The 24,074-nt window shown below is 43.6% G+C and overlaps 1 protein-coding gene across 2 annotated transcripts in view; it reads right to left on the bottom strand.

Moving 5' to 3' along the window:
* OCIAD2 (OCIA domain containing 2) overlaps nt 1–22,542 on the bottom strand; it is a 43,968-nt gene extending 21,426 nt beyond the window's left edge. The window contains exons 1-6 of one of the 2 annotated variants that reach the window (XM_040334918.1): nt 22,374–22,542; nt 12,419–12,500; nt 11,684–11,737; nt 6,849–6,896; nt 5,406–5,562; nt 3,092–3,209 (exon numbers count right to left, since the gene is read on the bottom strand). In XM_040334918.1, the coding sequence (XP_040190852.1) occupies nt 3,098–3,209; nt 5,406–5,562; nt 6,849–6,896; nt 11,684–11,737; nt 12,419–12,500; nt 22,374–22,427 (507 nt within the window). In that variant the 5' untranslated portion in view covers nt 22,428–22,542 and the 3' untranslated portion in view covers nt 3,092–3,097. The remainder of the gene's footprint in view (nt 1–3,091; nt 3,210–5,405; nt 5,563–6,848; nt 6,897–11,683; nt 11,738–12,418; nt 12,501–22,373) is intronic. The other variant, XM_040334913.1, reaches the window with a different exon arrangement.
* Nucleotides 22,543–24,074: the final 1,532 nt, after the last annotated feature.

Below are 24,074 nucleotides of genomic sequence, written 5' to 3'. Positions count from 1 at the left end.
TCGTACAGCAGAGAGTCATAGTCTCAATTCAATGAAGTATCATCCTAACAGACATATCCAGACACCCCTCGAGAGGAGAATAGTAGGAGTAACATGAGAGTGCCCTGCATCACCCCATTCAAAAACACTGGCAAAACACAAAAAAAATAATAATATTGAGAATAAAAAATGTCACCATTATGCTGTCCAGAGTTGCCAGACCCTCTCGTACTTCTCAGGGCAATTCCTGTTCATGTATGTCATTATAGAAGATATTTACACACATGGCGGATATAATCTCACACTAGGCAAGATTTGAGCGGTAAATAACGAACTTCCACTACCAATCAATATCCATTCATCGTACTGAACTGTAGGGATATAAATTATGGGCTTCTATTTCTATCACTACCATCTGTCCTACATCTGATCTAAGCACTTTCGCCAAAACTAATTTTAAAAATCCTGCTTTATCTTGAAACTGGCCCCTTCCTAAAAGTAATTTGTCATCAGAGTAACTTGGAGCTGCCATTGCTAGCCTCTCACTTTAAGATTCTAGTTGCCTGTCTCCAGTGCCGACCCTTCTGTTTAATACCCGAGGCTGCATTCACACCTGAGCATTTTTTTTTTTAACGCAAATTTTATATAGGTCAAATGGTCACCTATGTAAAACAAAGAAAAATGCCTGTAATCTGCCTTATGGCCCATAGACACGATCTGAATAGCGTACGACTTTTTTTGCCTAATAGTCGCAAGTATTGAAGTTAGGGGTCAGTAAAACAGCAACTAGCACTGGATAATCCTCCTGTACCTTTTTCTCAAGACACATTCTACTGAAAGTACATCTATTACAGCAAGTATAAAGAAGGTGACCAGATTTTTAAAATGAAATCCCGGGACATATATTTTTTCTTTACTAGTAACGCAACAAGCATTACTCTCTGCCCGTCGCCGCCTGCCTCACAGCCTCTCAAGTGTTACTCTTCGGGCCCCAGCTACTACTGGACGGGGAGCGGAGGAAGACCACTCCACCAGGGAAGGCAAGGAGATAGGCAGGTGGCTGGCCAGGATTTGAGCCAAGGCAGAAGAACATGCTAGCGAAGAAATAGTCCCTCTGCTCCGACCAGCACATGATCATCAGAAAGGGGCACAGATAATGGGAAAAATACACCCCCCTATGCTAGTATGCAATTTATCTTGGTTCTCCTCCTTCTTGGAAAACCGATCACAAGTAGTGAAACTTGGTCCTTTCACTTCTGAAAAACTCATGCAGAGTCCCTCAGGGATCCCCTTTGCCACCTGTTCTATTCAATATCTATCTCCGCCCACTCTTTGAAATCATCAGTAACCAGAAGTTACTTTACCACTCTTATGCAGGTGACACACAACTGTACTTTTGCATCTGCAACAAAAAGGATCATTATCTCGGACTAGAGAAATGCCTTACTTCAATAGAAAACTGGATGGCTAAGTTATCTTAAACTCAACGGCTCGAAAACAGAACTTCTCCTGTTTCACGCCAATCGAAAGAATCATCCTGCAACAACTTGGACACCCCCACCCATTCTGGGTAAAACTATCACCCCCAGTACCAAAGTCAAAAGTCTTGGAGTCATTTTCGACACCTACATGACAATGGATGCACAAATAGGGTCAGTATTCGGATCGCACCATCTGCTGCACCTACTACGCAGACTCACTCCCTTCATCCCAAAAGAAGACATAGCCGTCGTGGTGGAAACAATTATTAACTCCAGACTTGACTATGCTAATGCCCTGTATCTCGGACTCCCTAAATACCAAATCTCTCGTCTGCAAGTCGTTCAAAATACAGCCGCTCGACTGGTAACTGGAAAAAAAAACATGGGAATCAATGTCACCTTCTCTGAGATCGCTTCATTGGTTGCCAGTAAAAGACAGAATCACCTTCAAGGCACTGTGTGTAACGCATAAGTGCCTTCAAGGAAATGCCCCACAATATCTATGCGAAAAACCAAAAGCTCACAACCCCAATTGCGTGCTGCGATCCACCAACCAAAATCTACTCCAGATACAAGTCCAAAGGAGAACGGAGATTTGCAGTCCAAGGACCCAGACTGTGGAACGCTTAACCAACCTGCATCCGATTGGAGGTGAATCACTTGGCCTTCAGAGGAAAAAAATCAAAACCTATCTCTTCTGAGGGCAAAAAGTCTCGCTCAGAAAATGGATTTCAATCGCCCAGAGGCGATTCAGTTCGCATGTGTTGCGCTATATAAGTTTCTCACTCACTCACTAGTAGGCACGGCGGAGCATGGGTGTGTAATTCTAATTTTTTTTATTTTAATTCTGCACTGACTGTCTTTGAAATTGCACCTGCCCCCTATTAAATCCAATCTGGGGACAAAACCAGGGACAGACTTGGTCCGGGGACAGTGTCCTCAATCAGGGGACTGTCCCCTGAAACTGGGGATGTCTGGTCACCCTAAGTATAAAGCTTCTTTGGCTTCCATTGAAATTGGTCCTTAGCTTAAAGGCATATTAAACCCCAAAACAAAGCTGTATTATAGTGCAGCTTAGCAATCATTAAATATGGGGCTGCTTTTACATACATATTAAAAGCTCATTACTGTTAAAAAGTTGTAAAAAAAAAAAATTGCTGTGTGTGCGCACGCGCATGTTTTTTATTTTTTGCAACCTGCAAGGTAAAGCCATTATGTGAAACTTGCCTGAAAACAAAGCCCTCACTGTGCTCAGGGAGGGACCTGTCAAAGCCACGCTGTTCTCTATGGGCAGATCGGACTGCCTAAAATACAGACAGACGGATGCGAGCGGGACAAACGTGTGAAAGGGGCCCAAGTGTTACCTGGTGATCATTGTCACCAAGAGTGAAAAGTAGGGAACATTCAAAATTTTGAGTTGCCAAAAACAAAACTTCAAAATGGAGACACTTATTTCAGCGACAACCCAATGGGTTTCCTACTCTACCCAAAGTTAAAAAAAATGTTTTTTTATCTAAAGCCCAAAAAAATTAAGAAAAAAAAACATTTGATCATCTCCTCCACTGGGTCACGTGCATGTAAAAGGATGACAGGAGAGCTTTTAGCTGTCATGTCATTAGTAGCAAGCTTACATGAAGTCAGGAAGTAGAAGAGGTGGGCTGCGCAGGCTGTTCCTTGTCCTTTGAGCAATTCTTCATACATCCCTCTGCACATTTCTTCTTACATTCATCACAGTGGTGGTGACAGTGCCTGGTGAAAAGAAAGGTCACAGTATACAGGAATAAAGTTTTGATCCTTTTTTGTTTTCCCTTTTCCAGTGTGCATGTGCAGTAGAACCCTATAAATGTCTATGGGACTGGGAGACAGATCAGGCTCTTGGCCCCCATACAAGTCTATGAGGTTCTACCGCACACGTAGTATCAAGTAGAATAAGCACCTGGAAAAAGGTAACCATTGCAGCTTATTTGTGCCAGCGAGTATACAGTGGAATAGCGGCACAGTGAGTCAGAGCAGCACAATGGGAGGAGGAAGAAAAGTTCAGAAAATTCAGTTTGAAAGTTTCCTTTACATCAAAAATCAAATCATGAGACAATTATATACAAGTTTAATACATTGCATGATGATTCTTTGAATAAAAATGTCCAACTTTTAAACTCTTAAAGTGGTAGTAAAAGGAGAAGTTTTTTTTTACCTTCATGCATTCTCTGTATTAGGGTAAAAAGCCTTCTGTGTTCTTCTCCACATCCCCTCCTACCTGGCCTCCCCTTATACTTAACCTGAGCCAGATTGCGATCTAGCACTTTGCTTGAGAACAGTGGCTCTCTCCCTCCTCACAGGACAGAGTGGCAACAGTGGGAGCCAATGGCTTCTGATGATGTCAATTAAATCCTGTGGTGTCAAAGCACCCTTTAGAACTGTGCACAATCCTGGAGCACACCAGTCTGAGGGCTCGTTTACACCAGATGATGCGTCCCGAGCACACACTTTTTTTTACGCGTTTGGGCACATTGCATTTTTTAATGGGTGCAAACACACACGCATTTGCTAGATGGGTGGGGGTGTCATTAAGAAATCTCCAAATTTCCCAAGTCCCCCCCCCCCACGGTTGGTAGAACACGGGTGAGCGGCACCGCTTTGCCGGAAATAGTATAAATTTTATATAGAGATTATGTATACACATACACACACACACACACACACACACACACACACACACACACATTCAATATAGGTTTCTTGCCCAAGCGGCTTGTCATGTGATTTTTAAACTGTCAAATCGCATGACAAGTCACATCCTATTGGCGCAACTCTGACTTCAAAAAAAGTTTCCTGCACCATTTTTAGTGATTTGCCTAGACATCTGTGCATGAAATCGTACAGATATCAGCAAGCCACATATGAAATCGCACTGACTGGTGGCTTTGAAATCACACTGAAGTAGTGATATTTCAAGGCCACATTTAGTGTAAACGGGGTGGGGGAAGTTTGTAAAACACACACACACCCCCCATCTATTTATGTCCCCAAAAATGTTGCAAACCTTATCCTTTTTTACAACAAGTACATTTACAACCACCTGTTCAGACTTACATTGTAATTCAGTCTGAAAATCTGACAGACGGGTCCGAACTAAATGCCCGTGTGAAAGACCCCTAAAAGCAGCTGAGAACTAATAAGCTGGATGTGTAAATCACATGGAAAGCACAGACTGGGGAAGCCCCCTACCCAGACACTGCACCTTTATGCCAGCCAGCTACCCTTTACCCCAAATCACCAGTGCTCCCCATGTCACTTTTCAGGGACATGCAGAGAGTTTGGGTCCTTTTTCCCACCCAAATTCTGGAGACGTCACCTCCTCCCCAGTGCAGCGATAGGTAGGGAGACCGCCGCTCCAGGTGAGCACAGGCAGGTAATCAATGTCCACTCAGGAATCACACGGGTGCTGGCAATGCATAGAATTAAGCAGGTGGGAGAATGGATGGACAGCCGCACTCCAAAAAGTCTTGTTGAAAAAAGACGTGCTCTTTATTGTAAAAAGGAAAAAATGCACAGCACACAACAGCATACAGTGGGACAGCTGACGCGTTTCGCATTAACAACTAATGCTTAGTCATAGCTTATGACTAAGCATTAGTTGTTAATGCGAAACGCGTCAGCTGTCTATCCCACTGTATGCTGTTGTGTGCTGTGCATTTTTTCCTTTTTACAATAAAGAGCATGTCTTTTTTCAACAAGACTTTTTGGAGTGCGGCTGTCCATCCATTCTCCCTCCTCCCCAGTGCAGCCTGTAGAGGCAAGTCAGTCCTTTGGCCTCTAGGGGCTCTGTGCACTTTGCAGTGTTTCCTGGAGAAGTTAAATGCTTCGGTTTTAAATTCCTGTATTCTTCTTTTACACCAAGTATAGGTTAAATTGTGTGACCATAGAAAATAAGATTATGCCACCTACTTGTGACTTTTTTCGAAAAATCTTGGACCGAATCCACAACCAATGGCAGGAACAAAGCCAGCTTGAAACATTTTATCCATACCGGTGTTTTGAAACTTTTTCTGGCAAGCTCCCATGTATGAAATCTTTCCGACAGCAAAACCCAGGATACCCGCCACTGTACAAAAGGGTGACAATTCATTGTATTATAATTGAGTCCTCTATAAAAAAATCTTCTTTAAAACATGGGATTGCACATGCCCAAACAGAAGGAACTGGACATTACACTAGAATGTCAGCAAGATCTTTAACAGATTTGGCCATAACACAGGAGACATACAGTGTACAAGTCCAGTTCCCAAATCAACAACAAAATGTGGTCATCAAACAACAGCCACTACCGTCTTAGGTCAATGTCTAAATGGATATTGGATGACCATTAAAAATATTTTGGAATATTGTGCAATTATCTGAGAAGTAGATCTAAAGCTGAACACCAACATAACAAAATCATTGCAATTGATATTTTCTATTAAAGCTTAGTTTAAAAAACACCACAACATAAAAAAGGAATTATAAGTCGCCAAGGTGGCATCGCCAAACACTGCTCCTGAGGAAATATATTTGTAATGAAACATGCTGAGCACTTGTCATATTGGTGCTGGTTCTCCGCACACATTTCATAAGAGTTTGCTAATAATAATAATAATAAAAAAATTTATTCTCTCTATCACCATTTTTGAACTCTTTTTCTGTTCTAAAAAAAAAAAAAAGAATAAAAAAAAAAAAAAGATAAAAATAAATAAAAATAAAAAAAAGTCATTTTTTTCAGCACAGAGGTGATGGTGTTTACAGTCACTGTGATTTATATTGCTCATTCCAATTGTTTTGGTATTAATGATTGGTATGGGTACTACTAAGAACCCAGTACACTTTATTGGAGTATTCACTGTGGATTATACAAGGACTACATGAAGACACATTTATAGGACTCATCACATAACGAGATATCACTGCTTATAAAATCACTCATTCTTTAGCAGCTAATTTTACTTGAATTTAGATGAGGGTTTTTTAGTTTTAGAGGTTTATTCAACATACAGTAGAATAAGAGGAGGAGAGGGGGAATCTCTTAACAGAGACACTTTTTCAGTGACATCTGACAAAGGTGGGGTAGGAAGTTTAAAGCAGAGACAGACATAAGAATTTAAGATAGATTCTAACCCCTTTCACACTATCCAAAACTAAATTGGAACATTTTGTCTAAAAGTTTCACTTTTAAATGATTAATAATTACCCTCCCTTGCTTATTAATGTGCCTATAATATGGCAAAATCCACCACTGCAGATTATGAGCAGTACTTAAAATAGATATTTTGACATAAGAAATAATAAGGGTATATTGAAAGCAGACCTAGCTACTGGAAAATGTAGAAATTGAAATGCATGCGATTGTATACTCAAAAGCAACTTTTGGCAAGGATCCAAACCTTTTGTTTGCCAACAGATATCCTGTAAAAAAAGACAAAAATTATCTACTTGCCATTATGGAATCCAGACAGAAAAGCCAGAAATCACTGTGTCATTGCTTAACCACTGGAAGACCAGGCCATTTTCTGCTATACCGCACTGCATTACCTTACCTAATTATTGCGCAGTCATTCAAAGCTGTACCAAAATAAATGTATATATTTTTTCCTCACAAATAGAAGTTTCTTTTGGTGGTATTTTTTCACTGCTGAGTTTTTTATTTTTTGCACTATAAACAGAAAAAAACGCGCGGAGGACCAGGGGCCCACGTTACAGAGAGACTGATCACTGAAGGAAGGTTCCCGACTGAGGAAAACCAGTGAGCGGGCACTTGCCCATCAATATAGTTAACTGACTTGCAGGAGTGTGACTTTCGTAGGTTTCCCTTGTGCTTGCTGGCGTCTGCAGCGCCGCAAGCAGGCACACACTGCCTCCTGAGAGCAATACAACGCCTCGGGAAAATTAGCATTCAGTTTTACACTACATTGTGTGTATCAAGTGTTTGCCTTTTCTTCCACCCTATTATTGGAATACAAATAAGTGCACCAACGAAGCTAGCAGAAGATTAGGTCACTCTTAAAAAAAGGAACAGCCACTTGTTTTCTCTATTCCCACAAGTTACTACAGGACACGCACCAGTTGAACTGTCCACTAGGGGGAGTCTGTGTGTTTTTTTTATAACTGCCTGCATCGCATTGTGATTTTTGCTGTTTTATGCGAGACCTGGTAGAGAGGTGTCCCAGTGCTGACGTCATTGCATTGAGAGATTCCTCCACCATACTCTCACTCAGATCAAGTTATTTGGGTCTGATTGCAGGGATATTCTGAACCAGCTGTATTCCATTGATTTTTACAGAGAGCTGTATGTATTTAATGTTCCTTGCATAACCATTGTTCTATTCCTTTGCCAAGTAAACACCTTATCGCTGGTTAAGCCATATCTTGTGCGGGACTCTGTCTGTAGCAGCTGTGTGGCAGGTGAACACCAAGGTAACAATATTTGACTACATTCATTGTTGTGTGCTATAACCATTCGGGGTCCACAATCACATTATTGTCCATTTGTGCGAAGGGGGGGGGGGGGAATAAATAAAATTACCCGAGCCAAATACTGGGGGGGTTGATAGGCAGAGTGCAGGCCCAAAATTAAACCAGCAGCTCCTTCGGGGGTAGTGCTACATACATATATATATATATATATATACACACACACACACACACTTTTACTTTTAGGCCGATGTGTATTCTGCTACATATTTTTGGTAAAGAAAAAAGCCCGTCAGTGCTTTAAATTTGTCTACATGGCTGTCGTCCCAGAAGGAATCCTCTTCTAAAGATGATGCACAAGAAAGCCTGCAAACAGTTTGCTGAAGACAAGCAGACTAAGGACATGGATTACTGGAACCTTGTCCTGTGGTCTTTCCACATTCTGTCATGTTACAAACAAATACGTAATTGTATTTTATTGGGATTTTAAGTGATAGACCACCAAAGTGGCACATAATTGTGAAGTGGAAAGAAAATGATAAATGGTTTTCAATTTTTTTTTGTTACAAATAAAAATGTGTGAAAAGTGTGGCATGCATTTGCATTCAGCCCCCTGAATCAATACTTGTAGAACCACCTTTCACTGCAATTACAGCTGCAAGTCTTTTTGGGTATGTCTCTACCAGCTTTGCACATCTATAGTGACATTTTTCCCCATTCTTCTTTGCAAAATAGTTTAAGCTCTGTCAGATTGGATGAAGAGCGTCTGAACAGCAATTTTAGTCTCGCCACAGATTCTCAATTGGATTTAGGTCTGGACTTTGACTGGGCCATTCTAACACATGGATGTGCTTTGATATAAACCATTCCATTGTATCTCTGGCTGTATGCTTAGGGTCGTTGTCCTGCTGAAATGTGAACCTTCACCCCAGTCTCAAGTCTTTTGCAGACTCTAAGGCCCTGTACACACGCTCGGTTTTCTCAGCGGTAAAAAGTCAGCGAAGAAAACTGAGGGGAAACCCGAGAACCTGCTCAGTAAGTTTCCCCGTGTACACAAGACTGGGTTTCCCCGTTGGGAAAACTGCGGGGAGAGCTTTGGCTGGGAATCCCAGCCGTGTGTATACTCCCTTGCAGTGTTTCCCCATAGGAAAACTGTTGGGTTTAAACCCGCTCTATTTTCCCGCTAGGATTCCTGGCAGTTTTCCTGTCAGGAAAACTGCGAGGAAGCATACACACGGCCGGGTTTCCCTGCCAAAAGTTCTTCCTACAGTTTTCCCAACGATAAACCCGTCCGTGTGTACGTGTTGCCCTGTATTTGGCTCCATCCATCTTCCCATCAACTCTGACCAGCTTCCCTGTCCCTATTGAAGAAAAGCATCCCTGCAACATGATGCTGCCACCAGCGGCGGCCCGTCCATTAGGGGCGCCACCCTCTCTCTCCAGGCCACCCCCTATATGCAATATACTATGCATGAATCTATCCATGGCCGCCATGACCACCCACTAGGCATGTGTCCGGACCCCTTCAGGGCACCAGATGCACGATTTACGGCTACAGGTTTTTTGTTTGTTTTTTAAACACCCGATTAGAGCCAAAGGCTCCAATAGGCTTCAAAATATGGTGGCCTCGGATCAGAGGATGCGACCGGAGCCCACCCAGGTGTGTTACTGAATAGTCGCTGTGGAAACACTGATCAATCTGACCAATCAGAAGAGGGTGTTTTTGAACCAGATCTAAACCAAAACACATGCAACTTCACTGAACCAGCACCAAATATAACTAACCCTAAGGCCCCGTACACACGAGAGGATCGATCCGCTTAAATTTATCCGCGGACCGGTTTCAGCGGATAGATCCGCTGGTGTGTACGATCCAGCGGATATTTATCCGCGGATATTTTTCCGGGCGATGGATTTTCAGCGGATCAAAATTTCTTAGCATGCCAAGAAATCTATCCGCTGGAATCCAGTCCAGCGGATTGATCCGCTGGTCTGTACAGACTCAGCGGATCAAACCGTCCGATTCCCTCCCTTGCATGCGTCGTAATGATTCGACGCATGCGTGGAAGTCCTTATATTACAGCGTCGCGCACGTCATCATCGCGGCGACGGCGCGACACGTCACCGCGGAGGGAATTCCGCGGGGATTTTGATCTGATGGTTAGTACAACCATCAGATCAAAATCCGCCAGAGGATTTATCCGCGGAAACGGTCCTCCGGACCGTTTCCGCGGATAAATCCTCTCGTGTGTACTAGGCCTTACACCAATCTAGGAGGGTGCTACAAACAGCATAGCATGTAGACCTATTTTCATTCATTCTTTGCCCCATTCATGAAATATTAATGTACATGCACTTTTTCGCTGGGCTATCTAAATTCTTTATAAATCAACCCCCCAAGAGAATACCTCACCCCTTCCTTATCTCTCTAACATAAGGGGGGATGTGGTCTGGCATGGCTGATAATACAGAGAAAAAACATTGAGGACACTTGCATGTATTGCAAGAATGTACGGATTTTCATTTATTTTTTGGCAAAAATATACTTAAAAGCGTAGTTCCGACGTTTTTTTTTTTAGTCGGCAGCTACAAATACTGCAGCTGCTGATTTTTAAAATAAGAACACTTATCTATCCAGGGCACCCGAAGCTGAGCTGTTGTTCGGCTCTCGGGTGCTGCCACCGCCATCTTTGGTAGGGGAATCAGGAAGTGATGCCTTGAGGCTTAACTTGCTGGTTCCCTACTGTGAATGCGCGACTCACGTTGTGCGATCACACTGGTCCCTGCTGCCTTCTGGGACCTGTGTGTCTCCCAGAAGACAGCAGGGGGGTGGAGAAAGCGCCAGAAGTGGCATAGATACCTGTGGGTGTCTCGGGTATCTATGCCTGGAAGTGGGAGCAAAATACCTGTACAGGTATCTGCTCCCCCCTGAAAGGTGCCAAATGTGACACCGGAGGGTTCTGAAAAGCGCAAGTCCCATTTTTGGGGTGGAACTCCACTTTAAGAATGTGTGATGGATACCTCCTGTTAGTCAATGTGTACTGTAAAGAATGAACTGGACTGTGTATTTTATAAAAAAATACAAAAAAAAAGCTGCCACACGACTATAGGAAAAAGCAGTATTGTGACAAGAATGAAAAATGTAGCGCTAATAAATTGTATATAGATATGGAAATAAACCACATCTAAAAATTCAGACTGAATCTGCGTGTGTGTGTAGTACCTCAATAGTACAGAGTGTCACCACGTGACCATATTCAGTATACAATAGTAATCCAAAGCTTCAATGGATTACTATTGTTGAGTAGCCGATCGGATCCAGGACCAGCTGTACTGATTGAGTTGACTGACCAATGCCATTTGAGCTTTTGGCGACTTGGGTGGTATATGCCTCCACTAGTCATTGGCATCTGGTAAGCCTCTCTCCTGCTTTTGGTGGTGGCACTTCTGACAAGCTGTTCCATCTTGAGGGCTTATTCGTGGTGGAGTCATCTTATTTTTCATTTATTTGGACTTTAGTCACTTTATGCACCTTTTGCTTCCATTCACTAATATTGGGTTATCACAATTTGTGTTTTTCACTTAAGTTTGTTAAGTTAATTTCTACTGAATATGGTCACGTGGTGACACTCTGTACTATTGAGGTACTACACACACGCAGATTCAGCCTGAATTTTTAGATGGTTTATTTCAATTATTAGCGCTACATTTTGCGTTCTAGTCGATGTGTACTGCACACCGCTCTAAATACAATAACGTTTTATTGCACACGATTTACTGACCTTTGTAAACGAGGCCCTGAGTGGCAAGCATGCTTCCAAGAGACAGAGGCAGAGCTGTTAAGAAAAAAAGGGATCTATGAGAATTAAATAACCACATGAATGTAATATAAAACAATGAAAAGTGATTTGCACAAACTCACCAGTATGAGGTATACTCTCCTGACCCCTACCAATTGGTATGGCATACATCGTTAGGTTTTACCCACATAAATAAGCCCCCCACAAGTAATAAAAGTAGAACTAAATTGTATAAAAAAAAATAAAAATGCAGTCAGGCAGGCCCCTGCTAGTTAAAAAATGTAGATCTAAAAGAAAATGTAATAAGAAAAATTTAGCTTTAGGAGATTTTTCTTCACTCCCTTCAGCAAAATAAGAAGAGGAAATACCTCCAAAGCGAGTTGGCACCAGAACTAGTGTCCCCAGTGGAAGATTTCCCACATATTTCTGTTCTGGTGACAACCCAAAATTTAGGATTATATTTCACTTTTGGTAATTAAGTGTAACAAGAAAAATAGGGAGCAGGGTGAATATTCCTAACAGGGACAGAGAGCGCCATAAAGTGTTCTAATCCCTCTCCATTTAAAAAATAAAAATAAGGAGTTTTGCCTTTAGTTACACTTTAACTGCCAGTAACTGTAATATTACCCTTGGCTGATCTGACCATTGAGGTTGTTGCTGAACTTGTCAACTGCCAACTATGCATTAAACATACTAGATTACATGTATGTGAATTACCTCTGTACCAAAAGCTTTCCTCTTTGCATTCCTTCATGATTTTTTTAATTTCATGCCTTTGTTCAGGTGTAAAGGGACACTTCTGTGGAGAAAAAAATACATCCAATTATTACACGATTCCTAGTACAGCGTGCTATTCTTTGCAATACTGGCCTATGCTATAAACATCTCCCCGAGTATGTAAAGGATAACAATCTTTGGCATTTTGCAGGTCTGTCCCGGGCACCTTCATTCCGGGACAATACAGTGTCCCGGAATGAAACTGACACAGCTACCCCCCGGGCCAATCTGTTGCCCCCAAAAAAGGCTGCCACATCATTGCTTTACTCACTGACAGTACTTGCCCTGGCCGGGAATGCCTGGAGGAGCACAATCCCCGCCCCCTGCTTGTGATTGGAGAAATGATAAATCCCACCTCTTGTGTCCAATCACTGTGCTGCGATTTGTTACAGCACAAGCTGATTTTTGGGAAGGGGGGTGTCCCTGTATGGTAGTTTGGAAATGTGGTCACCCTACATTCCACAGAAGCTGGCCATTCCACCAGATACTTTCAGACAGGCCGATGTACACAAGGGCTGTATGTCAGCTTGTTTCCGCTGAACCAGCGTTCCGTCAGATTTTGTAGCGGAAGTGGCGTTCCGTCACGGCCATCTTGGTACACCCGCACTCGCCCATACTAAGCCTGCAGTGTGAAGTCGCCAAGTGGACATGTTATCTTATTTTTATCGCTAAACTGAGCTTATTTTTATCGCTAAACTGAGCTTATATTGTGAAATGCAGTATTCAGAACTCCGTGACACTGTTTTGATACAATTTGAACATCAAAACAGTGTCACAAACTTCTAAGTACTGTATTTGAAAATATAAGCTCAGTTTTAGTGATAAAAATAAGTGTGAAATGCAAGATTTTAGTGGGTGTAAAAAGATGTCCGCTTGGCGACTTCAGACTGTGGGGTGTACCAAGATGGCTGTGACCAAACATCACTTCCGTTACAAGTTTTGATGGGTTGCCTAATCTGACGGCACACTGGCAGATATTCAGGCCGGGTGCACCAGGCTTTACTTCTCTCCTAGAATAAATAAGCAGTTAACCCTTGCAGTGCTAGTGCAGCCCCACTGCAAGGAAAGATTTTCAGATTTCCCACAGCTGAGCTTTACAGTATACATAAAGATGGTCCTTCTTTGGTGTTCTTCTGTTAAGGTACATCACAGTGCTGCTGACCAGGGCTGTGTAAAGATAACAATACACCTACAGATTGCTCTCATTCAGCCCAGCATGAGAAATCCAAATATTCCCCTATCCAAGTATGGGGTATTAAAAATCGTTTTCCTTCCTGACCCCTCGAATGTCCCACGCTGATCCCCGTCATCCTCCTCGGTTCTCAGCCTGGCCGTTGATCACTAAATGGATTGAAAGCAGCGCAGCCATTGGCTGGCGCTGCTGTCAATCACATCCAATGACGGCACGCAGTCATGCATGCTCGCATGAAGTTGGAAAGCTCTTGCGGGGGGAGTCGAGACAGCCTCTGAGGGACCCCAGAAGACGTGGCCCGGGGCCACTGTATGCAAAATGAGCCACACAGTGGAAGTATAACATGTTTGCTATTTTTTTTTTTACTTTAGTTACCCTTTAAGAATGAAGATAGGAGCGATCGGTACAGATTACTCACTGTGTTCATTCAGAAAAGCAGGACGGTTAGTGAAATATTTACAAGCTCCTTCCCCACTCAAGAGAGGAGGGGAGGGGGAGGGAAACTAAGCTGGCAGCACTTCAGTTGTAGAAATCCCAGCATACTCAAGAGCCACACTTTGGAATGTACACCTGTGCATGTGAGCAGGTTTACGGAAGCATGGCATATACCTGCATGCAGCTAGTGTACAGCCCACAATTTACATTAGATGCCTAAAAAAGCATCCGTGTGCAGAAATTGCCTAAATTGTATAAACATAAGATGACTGGTGTTGCTACGATATCAGGATGTTGAAACAAAACATTTCATCACAAATTGTCATTTTTCAGATGGTGTATAAAAGTTATGGATGACAGCCCTGGAGGAAAAGGTAGTTTACAACTCTTCTCTCTGTGTCAAGCTGGATACACACTATACAACCTTTGTTGTTTGATTTCCTTTAGATTTACCCTCAACTATGTAGGGCAAGGAACTGCCTGATTGCACACAAATAGAAAGTGTAGGTTTGAAGTCATATTATATGGTTTTGGTAAATTTAAAAAAGGAAATAAATAAGTTGTATAGTTTATATCCAGCTTTAGGCCTAACCTAGTGGTTAAGAATTAGAGTAGTATATTGGTGCCAGCGGCTGACTGAAATCCCGAACAGCAGCACCTATTGGCTGCATCTCTTGCTCGCCTGACAGTTTGCTGTCTGGATCAATGTCAGGTGGAAGTAGGGTTGCCACCTCATCCCTTTAAACCCGAACACATATTAATTACACAGGTTCTGTGGCTGATTAAGGTGATAATTAAAATCACTTGGTGCCTTTCCTGCATTAAATTAGCCTCAGAACCTGTGTAATTCATATGTGTTCGGGTTTAAAGGGATGAGGTGGCAACCCTAGGTGGAAGGGTGTCAACAGGGCCACCCAAAATGTTGTCAATTTTTTTTGTAAGCGGCTGAAATTCACTCAGCTTTATGACGTGTCAGGTTATGGTTGAATGTTTGTCCTTCAGCTCTGTGTATGAGGACACTAGAACACAAAGGGCGCTTCACACCCTTTACTACAGTGAGCTGAAGTGTGTAAAAGGTTGTGACACGCAGTGTAAGGGAACTTTATAACATAAAGAGGCACTGACTGCATCTAACCCAGCTCCCACATAATCATTGTGCTGGTTAAACATTTACACCAAATGGAACAACCCGATTCCAGTTTTCTAGAATATACACTTTATGAAGCGGACTAAAGGTTTATTGTTTTATAATATACATCTGTTTCTCTTCAATAGTCCGGTGTGTCCTCGTTTACCGTTTCAGGACCTTTTAAAAAAAAAAAGGGGGGGGGGATCCAGATCCTGTGCAAAGCGGCTGCCCTAAACACAGGTCTCTCAATAGGCAGCAGGACTGCTTGGGATGAGAGCCCAAAGACAGCATTGATCAGAGTAGTAGCAGTGCATACTACCTAACTTCTCACTGGCATCACAAAGGTATGGCACATACATACTTAAAGGTCCAGGACCCGTTTAACTAACTATAAAAAAAAAAATATATAAAAGTGGATGTAAACCCTCTCAAATACCCAGTGAAGTGAACAGCCACAGATGATACACAGAGATTAAACAAATCTCGCTACATAAGTTTTACATGTATATCTGCTGTCTTAAGCTTGCTATATTCTTTAGAATTTTTACTTCCTCATTCAGCACTGGGCATAGTCTTGGCATACACTGTGTGAGAGCTGATTGGAGGAAAGCACATGCACCCTCACTCTGCACATGCACATGCACCCTCACTCTGCAACTACAAACAAATCCCCAGGAGATCGTCCGTATTCTACTCTGCTATAGACCACCTGGTCCAAAATCGCAGCTTACATCATCATTGACGGAGTTTATCTCCACTTATACCCTTAACAGCAAACACCTGTTGCTGCTCGGGGATTTCAACCTTTGGGCCAATTCTTCACAGGATCCCGTGGCCGACGCCTGTATCGATCACCTGGAAGGATTAGGGCTACAGCAATTAGTATGTGGGCCCACACATACTTCAGGTCACACGCTCGATCTTATTTTCAGACATGATCTGGAAATAAATATTTTGGAAAATGAACCGTTGCCATGGACAGATCACCATGCAATTAAATTCATAATTCCCAAAATCCCCCCTTAACAAAAACATCAAAACCAGTGACAACACACTGGACTAGATGTCAGAAGAAGCTCCATTCGGAAATCTTCAAAACAACATTAAGAGAAAAAATAAAAATCGATTCACCCTCATCAAACGGCCTCAGAAACACTGGATGCCATAAACACCGCACTATCACAGTCAGCCGACTTGATAGCTCCGAAACGTAAAACCTGCATCCGGAAAAACACTTCAAGCTGGTTTAATAACCAGCTGTCGCTATTGAAGCAAGAGCGCAGAAGGGCGGAAGCCGCCTGGAAAAGAAGCTCTTCAGAAGAAAACCTCACCTTCTACAAGGCTACAACAAGAAAATACCACAAAGACATTTTCAAAGCCAAGAAAAATTATTTTTCCAAGGCTATCAACAGCGCCCTAAACCGCCCCCGCAAACTCTTCAAGATGGTCACTCAGACCATGAATCCCGTCTGTCTCGAAGCCTCCAATTCGGACACCCAAGAGTTCTGCAATGAATTGTCGGATTACTTCATTAATAAAATTGAGGGAATCCGTGAAAGCATTCAGCAAAACAACACCCCCCTCAACCCCACCCCCCACAATTATTCACCCAACACCCACAGAAATTCACCACAATCAGGAAAGTTCACTCTAGAACCCATCTCCACAAAAAATATCATTGGTACTTTGCGAAATAGCACAGCGCCAAATGATATCATTCCCACCAAACTGCTGAAGGAATGCGCCGACATCCTGGCACCTCCTATCACGCAGCTTATAGACCAGTCTTTCAAGGAGGGCATAGTGCCCCACCAGTTGAAAGAGGGCATAATCCAACCCATCTTGAAGAAACCCACCTTAGACCCCAAGGACCCACTTCATCGCCGTCCCATAACAGGCCTAAACGTTCTCTCCAAGGTAATGGAAAAAGTAGTGGTACAACAGCTGCAACAGCATCTAGATACCCACAGCCTACTTGATCCATTTCAATCTGGCTTCCGTCCCGGACACGGGACGGAAACAGCATTGCTCAAAATATGGGACGACGCTCTCGAGGCCGCAGACGAAGGAGAATCTTGTCTCCTGGTTCTGTTGGACCTAAGCGCTGCCTTCGACACTGTAGACCACAAACTATTACTGACTCGGCTAGCTGACGTAGCCAAAGTCGCAGAAGATGATTTATCTTGGTTCTCCTCTTTTTTGGAAAACCGGTCACAAACAGTGAAATTGGGACCCTTCACTTCTGAGAAACGCACGGTATCATACGGAGTCCCTCAAGGATCTCCTCTATCGCCGGTGCTGTTTAACATCTACCTTCGTCCTCTTTTTGAAATCATTAGCAGCCAAAAACTGCTTTATCACTCATATGCAGACGACACGCAACTGTATTTCCGCATTTGCAACAAAAAGGATCACCACCTCAATCTAGAGACATGCCTCTCTTTGATAGAAGACTGGATGACAAAGAGTTATCTTAAACTCAACGGAGCGAAAACAGAACTTCTCCTGTTTCACGCCAAGCGTATGAATCAACCTGCAACAACTTGGTCCCCCCCGCCCATTCTGGGCAAAATCATCACCCCTAGCGCCAAAGTCAAAAGTCTCGGAGTCATCTTCGACTCCTACATGACAATGGATGCACAAATAGGGTCAGTAGTCAGCGGATCTCACCATCTGCTGCGCCTACTACGCAGACTTACTCCTTTCATTCCCAAAGAAGATATAGCAGTCGTGGTGGGAGCAATTGTAAACTCCAGACTGGACTATGCAAATGCCCTTTACCTCGGACTCCCCAAGTACCAAATCGCGCGTCTGCAAGTCGTTCAAAATACAGCCGCCAGACTAGTGACTGGGAAAAAACCATGGGAATCAATCTCACCTTCACTGAGATCCCTCCATTGGTTGCCAGTAAAGGACAGAATTGTTTTTAAAGCACTCTGTCTAACTGTCAGGAATGCTGGTAGATCAGACTGTGTGACCGCACAGAGGAACCAAACAAGGTGAGTAGTGAAATAAAAGGTGTTTATTTACAAATGTGTGAACCACCAGTGCACAATAAAACAACAAACAGTATGTACAAATAAAGGGGAATACCGTATTCATAAACGAGCCAAGCCGAGGTCATACACATGGGAGGTCAGTAGATGGGTGAGGATGGGAACACAGCGGATCAGGGAGCGGATGGATGGACAGGCTGCGGGGCAGGAATCCAAGAGGGAACAGGAACCAATGTAAACAGGCAAAGGGAAGAACGGGTCCAGGATAAGCTCAGGATGGGGAACAGAAACAGAGTCCAGATAGCAGGGTCAGATAACAGGCTCAGGTCCAGGAGGTATGACGATACCAGGGCGAGGAGTGATTACACACGCCGGGTATTTATAGAGGCGTGCTGATTGCATTCAGGTCACACCTGAACACAGGAAGGGCTGTATGCTGCATACTGCCAAGAACGCCCCGCTGGTGGACGCCAGTACTGCAGCCCAAGGATAACATAGCACCACCAGGGAAGAACTCCCCCGACAGTCCAAGACTGTCGGGAGACACCTGGTGGTGGGCCACAGTACTGCACGCCAAATACCAGGCAGTAACACCAGCAGGGGGAACCTTCCCTGACACTAACGCATAGATGTATCTATGGGAATGCTCCCCATTATCTATGCGAAAAAATAAAAGCTCACAACTCCAATCGCGTTCTGCGATCCACCCACCAAAATCTCCTCCAGATACCGAAAGCCAATTACAAGTCCAAAGGAGAAAGAAGATTCGCGGTCCAAGGTCCCAGACTATGGAACGCTTTACCAACCAGCATTCGGTTGGAGAAAAATCACTTAGCATTCAGGAAAAAGCTTAAGACGCATCTCTTTTGATATCAAAAGAGACAGGAACAACAAGCGCCCAGAGGCGATTAAGTTCGCATGTGCAGCGCTATATAAATTTTCATTCATTCACCCCCCATGCCAAAGTAAAAAGTTGTGTGGGGTCCTCCCTAAAATCCATAGGAGACATTTATTCGAGCACGCATCCCAGGAAAAGGGGGGGGGGGGTGGTTGATGGGGACAAGGCCCCCCCGCCCCCGAGAATGAGTATGGGTTACATTGTACCTCTACTTATTCACCCAAAAAAAAAAACAGCACATCGTTTTTTGACAAGTCCTTTATTAAAAAATGAAGAATGTCCCCATCGTTGCTCCAAGGTGTCTTCTCCCGACACTAGCACCTGCTTTGTTGTCAGCTCCTGCTGTCTGCCATTTACTATATAGCCATGGGGCGTGGTCATGTGGTGACATCATCCAAAGACCCCGTCCCTTGTGAATGCCCTGGGTCTGATGGTTTTTTTCTGGTGTACGGTTCCCCTTAAAATCCAAAGTTTTTTTTTTTTGGTGTAGGGGTTTCCCCCTCAAGATTTATACCAGACTCAAAGGGCCTGGTACAGGTGGATCAAATTCGAACATGAAGTCATAGCGCAAAGTCGGATCGGAAGTTGTCTGACTTCCATGTCTGAGCAGTGTGAACCTGTTGCCGTCTGTGTTCCTGTTAAAGTGGGAGGTCCACCCAAATTTTTTTTTTTTTTTTAAAGCCAGCAGCTACAATTACTGCAGCTGCTGACTTTTAAAAAAATGGACACTTACCTGTCCAGCGCTAGGCGATGTCGGCAGCCGAGGCATCGCTCGTCTCTCGGCTGCCCCTCGCCACCATCCTCGGTGAGGGAATCAGGAAGTGAAGAGTTGCGGCGTCACTTCCCGGGTTCCCTACTGCGCATGTGCGAGTGGCGCAGCCCGTCCTCACTCTGTCCTGGGAACAGTGCGTTTCCCAGGAGACAGCAACGGGAAGTGGCGTGACTACCATGGGAGTCCATGCCTGGAAGTGGGTGAAAATACCTGTCTTAGACAGGTATCTGCACCCCCTCCCCCCTTGAAATGGGAAAAATGTGACACCAGAGGGGGGTTCCGAAAACCAGAAGTTACATTTTTGGGTGGAACTCCGCTTTAAGGAGATTCAACCTCTCCATTTGTCCTGTTTATCATTATAAGTGAAGAGTAAAGAAAATCCCCAACATTTTGGGTCGTCCCCAGAAAAGTAATAGAGGGGAAAATCTTCCAATAGGGACACTAGTTCTGGTGGCCAGAGGGTCTCCAAGGAATTATTTTAATTTGCAGAGATTTCCTCACTTCCTGTTTGGATACGGGAGAGGAAGTGAAAGGAAATCTCTGCAATGGGACACATATGGAGTCGAGAAATGTTTGCCTTTAGTTCTACACAAAAATACTAGCATGTTACCTGGCTTCCACCTAAATTGGATTGCTGTGTGTAGGAGCGAGTCTGAGAGTTCTAAGAAAAGTATGAACTTACAGAGCCTGTGAAATCCACCTACTAAAGAACAGTATTTAGGAGACATGTGCATATGGGGAAAAAAAACAAACACACACAGGAAATGTCCTATAATAACCATTTTGAGTCCAGCATAAATATTATCAACATTTTAGTTTACATTGTTGCATTTCCTAATCATATAATTTGTCCATAAACTTGAATCAGAATATAAAAACAGGAAGAAAAAAAAAACAAAAAAACCCACAAACAAGACAAAGTGTTTCAAGTTGTATTTTAGCCTCTTTACTTCCCCTCAGGTATAAAAATTAGAGAACAATAGCACATGACCGCATGTCTACGAGTTCAGGCTTGTACAAGACTGTCATGACTTTTTAAAGTGTGGTTTGTTTTTCATAAGTGACTACATCAAATTGTACAGTTTAAACAGTTCCTCCCCCTCCCCCTTCAGTACATCTGAGAAATCTAACATACACACAAGACTTTGTATGCAGATGGCATTATATGCAGGGCTTTTTTTCAGGGGGAACTTGGGGGAACTCAGTTCCATCACCTTTGGCTCAGACCCTTTGGTGCCTGCTCAGCACAATCACTTGTAAACACAGAAGTCTGGTTTCTGTGTTTACAAGTCACATCTTTGTAACCCAGTGAACTCTGCACTTTGTATGTAATGCAATTCTGGTATTTAATGCCCCATTAAGACCCTTCTACTGTTTGTGAAATCTGAACGGGTCGTGGTTGAGTTCCTGCACCTATCTTCTGCGAAAAAAAGCTCTGATTATATGTATGATGCAAAGTGCTGTTCACATTATTGTAGTGACTTGATAGTAATTTAGTATCTGTATAGGTGCCCATAGACCTTAGAAGACAGCCTCCTTATCTGGCTAAAAATGGATCTAAAACCTGTGGGGTACCAGCAGACACAGGATTGTCTATTCGCGATTGATTGCCCCTGATAAATCCATGTCAGAGGAGCCTAAATCGCCATCTCTATCCTACAGGCTAAACACAAATAGTAATCAGGTTTAAGGTACATTTGGTGATTAACGGTGGTCAGCTTCTGAATGCACGTCCAACCGTGCATTTAGGTCTACAGCCGCCCCAAAAAGCTCTAGAAATTGGATTCTGTGTCCCCCCCCAATTTTAACATAGAAACACAGATGATGGCAAAAACACACCAACACATCATCCATCACGCCTGTCCCTTTTTCCCTCCTTTTTTGTCCAACTATAGATCTATGTTTATGCCAAGCATGTTTAAATTCACTTACCGTTGACTGACTCTCTAATTAAATTTTCATTCCGTTAAGGCCCCATTTACACGGGTATGAGACCCATAGTCCATTAACGCACCGTGTGTTTATGCAGCGTCGGCTGCCAGGTACTGTGTACAGTATTACAATGAAGCTTGCTGCAATTTGAAAGGTGTGCAGCACTAAAACGCAGACCGTTTGGGTTCGGGGCCACACACCTGTATGCCAGTGAAATTAGGACAAGCGACTGTGTCTGAGCAGCCGCTGTGTCCCCAAAGACTTGGGCAGACTGCCTGCACACAGCACCTGGCGACTCAAGTCACATAAACACGGCCCATTCACAGATTACAGGTCTCAGCGCCTGTGTGAATGAGGCCCAAATATCCAAAGACAACAAGATGCAGATCAGTGAATGAATCCAACGAATAAGGGTTTTAAGGCTGGAAAGGCAATTTTTTCAGACAGATTTAAAGATATATGTGAAGTAAGACTGTTTGTCTAGTCTACTTTCTACAACTGCACACAAATAGAGCGAAGCATCTATAAAACAAATACTTACTTTAGGGCCCTGAGGTGGAGGGTCTGTTCCCTGGGGTGGTACTTGCTCTGCCATACTTCTAGTAGATTAGAAAGAATGAAATGATTGTAGGACAACAAAAAGACCTTTCCTTGTGTTCTGCTACAGACTGATTTTTAAACTCTGGCAGCTGCCTATGTTTACATGTGGGAAGTGAAGGAGGCTGTCTACGCCCAGTTCTCAATGACGCTTGAAAACTGAGCTGGGGGCCTGACGAGGGAAATACCAGCAATCTATAGCTAATACCTATAGGGGGACTTAAGGCCCATACACACGATACAGAAATCGGAAGTAAAATTTTGTCGACGAACAATCTGTCGATTTTTGGATCGTTAGTACGGTGCTTTTCGACAGCCGATTCCTGTTTTTCGTCAGACAAAAGCTGGATGTGCAGAGTGCAGACAATAACATTTTTGTCATACGTGAACTTAATGTCTAATTTTCATTTAATTAGTACGGTTTTCGTACGGAAAAAATCATAAAAGAGAGACTACCCAATGCGCAGAAACAAAAGAATACATACAAAACTATTCAACACATGACGTCACTACGAGAATTTTCATATGGTGAGTAACCTCTTTACTTTCAACTAAGGATGAGCTCCGGCGTGTTCGCATAGAAAATGTGCGGAGCCCGCCAGGAAGTCGGCACCCGCGCTGCGCTAATCACAGCCAGGCAGACATTTCCCGATGCTCAGCTGCAGAGATCGGGAAATGTCTGCCTGGCTGTGATTAGCGCAGCGCGGGTGCCGACTTCCTGGCGGGCTCCGCACGTGTTCTATGCGAACACGCCGGAGCTCATCCTTACTTTCAACATGAGACTAGCATGCAACAAAAAACAGATGAACGGTTCGTCTGAAAATCTGATCCTGTGTACGAGGCATTAAGCTGGCCATACAGTATACAATTTTCTTGTTCAATTTCCTTTAGATTTACCCTCAACCATGTAGTGCAAGGGCCTGCCTGATTGCATACAAATTGAAAGTGTTTAGGTTTGACCACCTATTATATGGTTTTGGTAAATCTAAAGGAAAATTGTATAATGAATGACCAGCCTTAAAGCGGAGTTCCACCCAAAAAAGAAACTTCCGCTTTTCGGAACCCTCCCCCCCTCCGGTGTCATATTTGGCACCTTTCAGGGGGAGGGGGGTGCAGATACCTGTATAATACAGGTATTTTCACCCACTTCCCGGGAAGGACTCCGACCAGAATCACTCAACTTCCCGCCCCGCTGCCTTCTGGGAAACACACTGGTCCCAGGAGACAGCTGGGACCACTGGGAACGCATGCGCAGTAGGGAACCGGGCAGTGAAGCCGCAATGCTTCACTTCCTGATTCCCTCACTGAGGATGGCGGCGGGGGCAGTAGAGAGAAGAGCGATTGCTCGTCTTCTGCTGCCGACATCGCTGGCGCGCAGGACAGATAAGTGTCCATTTATTAAAAGTCAGCAGGTGCAGTATTTGTAGCTGCTGGCTTTTAATTTATTTTTTCGCAGGACCTCCGCTTTAAAGGGTCACTAAAGGAATTTTTTTTTTGCTGAAATGACTGTTTACAGGGTATAAAGACATAATAGTTTTTTTTTTTTTTTTTTAAGTGTATTTTGTGCGTGTACTCGAGAGAGGAGCCGGACTGCAGGAGTTGGGAGTAGGCAGGCCTCCCCCAGAGGCAATCTGCCACCTTTCTC

Source organism: Rana temporaria, chromosome 1 (genome assembly GCF_905171775.1).
Source record: "Rana temporaria chromosome 1, aRanTem1.1, whole genome shotgun sequence".
NCBI lineage: Eukaryota > Metazoa > Chordata > Amphibia > Anura > Ranidae > Rana > Rana temporaria.
Note: the sequence above shows the minus strand (reverse complement) of the source record. Positions and strands in the feature narration are given on the sequence as shown.